Source organism: Marmota monax, unplaced genomic scaffold (assembly GCF_021218885.2).
Source record: "Marmota monax isolate L192 unplaced genomic scaffold, Marmota_monax_Labrador192_F-V1.1 WCK01_AAM20220418_F8-fsc00022, whole genome shotgun sequence".
NCBI lineage: Eukaryota > Metazoa > Chordata > Mammalia > Rodentia > Sciuridae > Marmota > Marmota monax.
In genome coordinates this window covers 25,566,481-25,574,598 of record NW_026695215.1, presented here as the reverse complement: position 1 = coordinate 25,574,598, position 8,118 = coordinate 25,566,481, and the positions used below count along the sequence as shown (strand labels likewise).

At 43.4% G+C, this 8,118-nt stretch overlaps 1 protein-coding gene across 1 annotated transcript; it reads right to left on the bottom strand.

Annotated features, from left to right (window-relative positions):
- Nucleotides 1-1,783: 1,783 nt before the first annotated feature.
- On the bottom strand, nt 1,784-2,371 carry Iqcf6 (IQ motif containing F6). Its single transcript, XM_046431282.2, has 2 exons — nt 2,297-2,371; nt 1,784-2,152 (listed from the first exon to the last, which is right to left on the bottom strand). Exons 1-2 carry the CDS (start codon nt 2,369-2,371, stop codon nt 1,784-1,786), a joined length of 444 nt encoding a protein of 147 aa, XP_046287238.2.
- Nucleotides 2,372-8,118: the final 5,747 nt, after the last annotated feature.

Sequence of the window (8,118 nt, the reverse complement as noted above, 5' to 3'; positions counted from 1 at the left end):
GGTCTCACCTTGCATTCTTAGCTCCTCAGAGAATAAGAAGTCTATGTCCTTGAACCTGCTGTGCCCAGCTTGGAATTTCATATGATTATTCTCAAGGAAGACTACATAGGTCAGCTGGGAAGGGCTTAATTCAGCAGTCCCCAAACTGTGGCCACACATTGGAATCCTGATGCCCAGGCCTATACCAGTCCAGCCAAAGCAGAATCTCTGGGAGAATGTCTCTTTCCCCCTTTCTTCAAGCAACCTAGGGGCTGCCAATATTCTACGCAGGTATTGAATCAGAATTATCAACCCTTTCCAACACAGGTTTTAAACTCATCTCTCTTCTACAAGGCTAGTCATACAAAATTCACATCAAGTTCAACTACATCACTCACTGCTATGAGCAGGGGGAGAAGAGAGTGTGCCTTAAGTTACAGAAGGGTATCCCTTGGAAGAAAGGAATCCAATCAGAAAGTCCAGGTACCCAGCTGTATCATTGCCATCTCCAGCTACCTCACCCTGAACCCTCACATCTGCCGCAGCTGTTCCGGACACCTGCAACCAAACACACACACACACACACACACAGAGAGAGAGAGAGAGAGAGAGAGAGAGAGAGAGAGAGAGAGAGAGAAGAGGACAAGGAAAGGGGCTTGGGTTTGGGGAAGACCTCACCAGTCTCAAGGCCCATGAAGACCCCTGGTCCCTATATACCTCCTGACTGGTTCTCCCACCCCGCATTCAAAAGACCCTGGGGAGAGTCACAGACCTCAGACTTCCAGGATGGAGGTTCAGAGACAAACATCTGAGGGACTCAGGGTGACAGTAAGAGACTCAGCCCTGGATGACAAATCAGAAACTGTGAGACCAGCTGAGAGGTGGTTGACCCACAGATGCGGAGAGACAGAGGAAGGACCCAGAAGAGCAGAGGTCCATCAGCACCTACCGATACAGGCCCAGCAGAAAAGTTGGCAGTCAGGGAGAGTGGGTGGGGTGCAGATTGGGAGAGATAGGGCACAGCACAGCTGCTTCAGAGGACGGTAGGATTTAGAGGCTCTATGCCCCAAATCATAACCTCCAGTGGCAGAAGCTATCCTTCCTCTGCCCACTCCAGTTCTGCCCTGCTTGCTCACCCACCCACATTCACTCGCTGCCTGCTTCTCCCAGGAAATGACCAGCAGCAGGAGGGAAGCCTCATTTAGCCCCAGGGAAGGGAGGTGGCTGACACAGCAGCTGCCCATCAACTCCTGCTCTGGCCTTTTCCAGGGGCTAGCTCTGGCTGACTGCCTCCCCCTCACCTCCCAAGAGACACAACAGTGCCTGTCCTGCTGTTGTTCAGCTGAGGTGCCCAGTCCTCCAGGCTTCCTGTCAAGCGCTACTGGCCCTCAGGGCCCTGCAGTACAGGCCTGAAGAATCCCAGTCTTCCAGCTGGCTCTGGCTGCAGCCAGACTTCCTGGTGCCCTACTCTGCATAGAAATGTCTAGGCAGGGACTGCAGAATATAAGCCCAAGTCTTCCTTCCACTGTGGAGGGGGCCAAAGTCAGACTGACTGAGACATCAGGACTTGACCTGGGCCCTGGGATCTCTTTTGGTGCAACATTGGCCAAGTCTGACATTAGGACATTAGGGGCCTTGATGTGTTCCTGGTGACAGGGGCTCTAAACCCCATCAGGTATCTTTCTGAGGGGAAGGCAGGAAACTGAGGGACTGAGCCCTCTTCCACAGGTCTGACCTCCCCAGGGCAAGTTTGTGGTCATTAAGTCTTTTTATTGGGAGAGAGATCCAGTCTCCTTGGCTCTGCCTAGGTCATGAGGATTTCGATGTCGAGCTCCAGCCGGCTGGCTATGACCTCATAGCGGCCCCGGATCAGGCCCCGGGTTTGGCTGGCATGCCAGCGCCAGTGAGACTGGATGACACAAGCTGCTTGGCGTGCCTGGAGGAAGCGTCTGCGGGCCTGCCACATTCGAACCTGTGCCTGCACCTTCACCACTGCCCACTCCTGGCAGGTGTAGAGTTTTAGTGCCAGGCGCCGTCTTTGTTCCAGCATCTTGGCCTGCATCGACCTCCACCAGCACTGGATGACCCAGGCCCTGAGTGCTGCATGCAGTAGTGTCCGGCGCACCATGTTGCCACGCCACCATGACTGAATCTTTATGGCTGCCTTCTCTAACTGATTAGTGGGAAGGAAGAACATGGACATGCTCAGTGGGGGCACTCTGCTGTCCCTATGCCCACTTCTGGTGCTCAGGAGGCCTAGGTGGCCCTGCCCTCTTGTTTTTAAGCCCCATCCATCATATGTCCAACCCCCACTCACCTTTAGAAACTGCTCATTATCTACTAGGCACTTCTCTTCTGGAAGGGCCTCATTCACAGTTTCTTCTGTGTCCATGGCCCTGGTCTTTAGAGTCCACTCATCTATCATTTAGGCCACCCTAGTCATTAGCCCCACCCTCAACTGTTAGTCACACCCGGTCATTGGACTCCGCCCATTGATACAAAAGCCCGCACCTCATCAGGGCCTGTCTGCATTTTAACCCATTATATCCCAAGTATTCAATTTGGAGACTAGTTCACTGAAATTGACACAGTTGCATTAAAATACACTGAAAACCATAATCTAGAGTTTATAATCCTTTATGTATATTTTTATACATATATGCATATATATATATATATATATACACACACACACACACTTTCAAATGCTCTAATGATTCACCTCTTAATTCTTTTTTCAAAAGAAAAAAGACTCTAAAAATACCACATTTATTTCAAAGTGCCCATAAAATGGTATACTTATTGCTCAATTTAAGGTTTTTTTATATAGGTGTCCTATATATATGGGTCATAATAGGTTAACCATCTCTCTCCTCTTCCCTTGTTGTATTACCTAATGGATTGACCAACCTCTTTATTTATGGTTTGCCATCATTCTGGGGGCCTATGACTACCTCTTGCCTTCAGTTTAGTTCTCAAGCCCAATGGGCATCTGAAATCTTGCTCTTTCTCCACCTTCTAGTCTGTTTCTCCTAGTGGCAGTGAAGGGGTCTTACTCTGAGAATACTCAAGCCAGCATGGACTTCCTAGAGCTTAAGAGGCAGGGATCCTGGGAGGGGCCCAAGTGACATGTTCCCAGAAGCAAATGTTTTTTTGTGTAAAATTTATAAAAGCAAGATATTTTAGCTGCAACTGGAGAGGATCTCTCTCTTTTCCCTCTAACTACTCTGTCACCCTTTTCTGCCTGGTAGGTGGTGAGGAATGACAGCTTCTTTCAGGATGTGACAAAGGGATAGCAGAGTTGGGATGTATTTGGATTGCTGCTAGCAGTGCAGACTTACATGATTCAGTCATCTTTCAGAATAGATAAATTCTTGCTAGTGATTCTCAAGTTGATGTGTTCATTCATCTTGTGTCATGGCATGGAGATGAAGGGATACAAGTGCCGCTACTGTGATATGAGCATGTCCTACAGTAGCCAGCACCAGAAGTACATGAGCAGGAGGGGGAAAAGTAAGAATTTTGAAAGTTTGAAGCAAGAAGATAGTTGGAAGAAAATTCTTCCTGTGACCGGACACATAAAACTGTAAGTGGAATATTATATTCTCATGGATTCCTGATTGAAATAAATTTCCATTTTGTCAGAGATACACTTGACAATGCAATGGTACAATTATAAGCATATCATGCTTTTTTTAATGGGAATTTTGTGAAATAGAATTTATCAGAATCACTATAATCATAAGGCAAAAACCAGTAGAACAACTAGGAACAGTGTGTAATTCAGTGGGAGGAATCCTGTGTTTTAAGCATCCCAAATGTCAATGATAAACAAGTTTTCATAGAAAACAATGTTGTAAAATCATCATATCAAGAGGCACTCAAAGGATATGCAGCTAAAAATGTTAGACAAATATAGAGGTGGGACATTTAATATAAATATCATGTTGTGTTTGTGGTACTTGCCAACTTAAAAAAAATTGAGATTTGTTTTGACTTCTTTTCTTGTCCTAGATAAACACTTACAATTTTGTATGTGCAATTTTGTGTGCTTTTTCTTAAAGCAGGTCTTCCAAATGATAGAAGCTTCAGATCTCACAAAACCTGGATCTGTTCTGCCATGCTATAGAAGCGCTCTTGTGCAGCCAGATCTCTCTTAGGACTTCACAAAGAGCTGTGCTTCTAGGATTTGAGAGTTAGGATTAGATTTGTAGACACAAGTGGTGCAGAGATGCTGCCAGTCCTTTGGGACTTGGAAGGCTGTTCTGGCTTCGGTTTTAGCATGCCTTTTATCATTCCTTTTTCTGCAGGAGGGCTTGCTGGATGCCGGGGCAGGTAGGGCCATTCACTTTCCATGGCTCTTGTTTATATATATTTGAGGATTCTACTGCCTTGTACCATATATCTGGTACTGGATGTCTTACTGATTCTCTGGTCCACCATCCACCAAATGACTGCTTTGCACCATGTTCAAAGTCTTCAAAAGACAGCATCTTCTTGCTTCCTTTAATATGGGAGGTGGTCGCTCATTTTCCTTTCCATGATTGGAAGAGGCTCTGTCGGTCACTTTCGTAGTGGCCTGGATGCTGCCCCGATCCTCGAAGTAGCAGAATGTGTCCTCATGTGTAGGTGTGCCTTCCTGCAGCCCCATGGGTGGAGCTATGCTCACCTGTTCCTTTGTGATATTACCCCTTTGCCCTGTTTGGGATAGAATGTTCAATGGAAACTCCCTTTATGTGTTCCTTCTCTTGCTCTGCCTTTGGGTGTGGCCTTCCTAGATGTGTCAATCAACCTGCTGACAGCAGACATCACCAAGCTAGACTCAACCCCCTGAAACCTGACCCCTTGCCTCATTAGAATGGCTTCTCCTCAATAAAAGGATCAGCTCTCTCTCTCTTTCTGTGGACCCTTAAGGTCAGAGGAGCCGTCATAGGACCCCCAAATAAAAAGGTATTTCTGTCTCTTGTTGGTTATTTCATGCATCCCAGTTCCCCTGGGGCGACCCTGAGTGTTTTTGTCTCCAGGAACACAACACTTTAATCTTCAGTCTGGGTGAGCAGAGCACAGCTACCAGCCATCCCAAAGATGGTCATCTTTCTATGAAACTGTCAGTCTTAGTGTCAGATGTGCACTCCTGCAGAAGAGATCATTTAGGACAGGGCTGTGGACATGGCCAGCTTTCTGAGGCTCAGCCCAACCAGACCGGGTTGCCAGGGTCAAAATGCCACATCCCACCCTCCCTCAGGTATCTCTTCCCTCCTCCACTCTGGTCTGGTTAACAGTTGCTGTGATATCCTGGATTTGTCTTCTTGGATGTCTCTGGAAAAAGCTGCCTATCTCCTTCATGTTCATAGTTCGGCAGTTATTCACAAAGCAATAGCAGATGTGTTGGGGTGCCATGATTTGGATATGGTTTGAGTGTGTCCCCCAAGGATTCATATGTTGGAAGCTTGGTCTCTGGGGATGTGGTGTTGGGAAATGGAATATTTAAGAGGCAGGCCCTGGTGGGACATCCTTAATCTATTGGGGATGTTGCCCTCAGAAGGGATTAAGGTAGTTTCTGCGGGATCTGTGAGCTCTTCAAAAAGTCAATTATAAGAATGAGATCTACCTCTGAATTGCTCTTTGGCTTCCTGTTTGTGACGTGGTCTCTTTATCTCCTACCCCCACTCCCGTCGTTGCAGTGCCATCCACCATGAGATCTTTGCCACAGCTGAACCAATGCCAGTGTCGTGCCCTTGAATTTCCAGAACCATGGGCTAAATTAATCTCTTTTCTTTATAAACTTACCCAGCCCTCAGGTATTTCATTATAGTTACAAGAAATGGACTAAAATGGGGGTAAGACAAATTCCCTGATTGTTACTAAGTTTTGCAGACCATGATCCTTAATCTCTGTTTCCTCTCAAGTTTCTTTTCTCTTGTTCTTGCTTGATTTTTTCCAATTATAAATATAATATATACCTATTGCTAAAATTTCAAAGTGCAGCAACATATAAAGTGGAAAGTGAATTTCCTATTAAATTTGCTCACTGATCTATTCCACCAAACTTAATACCCTGTACATATTGACTTACATTTTCTATTAAAATAATTTATTTCAAATTAAACACTTAAAACAGAAATATATTCTTATAGAAATTCATACATTTTAAAGCAAATTTTCCCTTAGTGATCAATGTTTCCTTTTCTCTTATTACTGCTCCCAGTTTGGAGGGTATCCTGGACAATTAGCTATATATTTATATGAAGAACATTTATGAACCTAAAGAAATATATATTTTTGTGTTTCTGTATATTTTTTAAATTAATTGAAGTAGTAGCACTACACAAAATTGACCATTTTAAACTGTATTATTCAGTGGCTTTTAGTACATTCACAGTGTTCTAAAATCATTACCACTAAGTCTAGTTTTTAATTTCAAAAAGAAACCCTGTACCCATTAAGAAGTCATTCCTCATTAACTTTCTCCCATCTCTGCCTGTAGCAATCACTAATCTGCTTTTAGTTTCTATGGATTTACCTATTCTGGACATTTCAGAGAAATGGAATCATCAAATATGTGGCCTTTTGTTAGACAGTTTTATCACTGTTCAAATAACATGGTTGGAGCATGGATTAGTATGTTATTCCTTTTTATGGTTGAATAATATCCCAATGTATGGATGTACCACATTTTGTTTCTATATTCATCTGTTGGTGGACATTTGAATTGCTTCCACTCTTTGGTGATTGTGAATAGTGCTGCTGTGATCATCTATATACAAGTATTTGTTTGAATGCCTGTTTTTGATTCTTTTGGGTCATATGGTAATTCTGGATTGAATATTTTGAGAAACTGCAAAACTGTTTTTCACATAGTCAAATTATAGTACATTCCCACCAACCTCTGCATCCTCACCAACACATGTTATTTTCTTTTTTGAAAAAGAAATCATAGCCATCCTAGTGGGTGTGAAGTAGCATCTCAATGTGATTACGATTTTCATTTCCCACAGCCTAGTGCTGTTGAGCATCTTTGCACATGCTTGTTGGCCATTTGTATATCTTCTTCAGAGCAATGTCTATACAAGTCCTGGCCCATTTTTTACAGTCGGTGTTGCTTAACAATGGGGATATGTTCTGAGACTGTGCCATTAGGCAATCTCATCATTGTGCAAATATCACAGAACATATTTACACAAACCAAGCGCCAACATCACTAGGCAATACGATCTTATGTGACCACCATTGCTTTTGCAGTCTTGTCATTGACTGAAACATTCTTATATAAGTGATGCATGATCAAACTTATCTTTTTCATTGTTGAATGGTAAGATTCCTTCATATATTCCAGACACCAGACCCTGGCGAGATGTGTGATTTGAACATATTTTCTCCCATTCTGTCAGTTATCTTTTCACTTTCTTCATAATGTTATTTGATGCACAAAATATTTCAATTTTTTTTGAGAGAGAGTATATGAATCTTTTTTGTAGATGGACACAACAAAATGCCTTTATTTTTATGTGGTGCTGAGAATCGAACCCAGGTCCCACCTGTGCTAAGCGAGCGCTCTACCACTGAGCCACAATCCCAGCCCAATATTTTAATTTTGATCAAGTCCAATTTACCTATTTTTCCTTTGTTGTTTGTACTTCACTGTCACGGCTAAGGATCCATTGCCAAACCCAAGGTCATTAAGATTCACTTGCTTATTTTCTACTAAAGTTTTATAGTTTGATCTTTTAAATTTAAACCTTCAACTGATTTTGAGTTACTTTTTGTAAATGTTCTAAGGTAAGAATCCAACTATTCCTTTGCACGAGGTTATTCAGTTGTCCTAACACTTTTTTTTTTTTTAGTATCCGGAATTGAATCCAGGGGTACTTAACAATGAGCCACATCCCCACCCCCTTTTTGTATTTTATTAGATACAGGGTCTCACAGAGTTGCTTAGGACCTTGCTAAGTTGCTGAGGCTGGCTTTGAACTCGAGGTCCTCCTGCCTCAACCTCCCAAGCCGGTCCCAATACCTTTGTTAAAGAGAATATTCTTTCCCTAAGTCTTACTTCCCTTGTTGAAAATCAATTGAACATGCATGTATGGTGTTATTTCTAGCCTCTCAGTTCTATTCTATTGGCACCACACTGTCTCAATC

Bases quoted from the DNA above. Each gene is read 5' to 3' on its own strand.
- Iqcf6 (XM_046431282.2), bottom strand. From the start codon at position 2,371: ATGGACACAGAAGAAACTGTGAATGAGGCCCTTCCAGAAGAGAAGTGC. The intron at 2,153-2,296 runs GTGAGTGGGGGT...CCCACTAATCAG, and splicing joins ATAATGAGCAGTTTCTAAAG to TTAGAGAAGGCAGCCATAAA.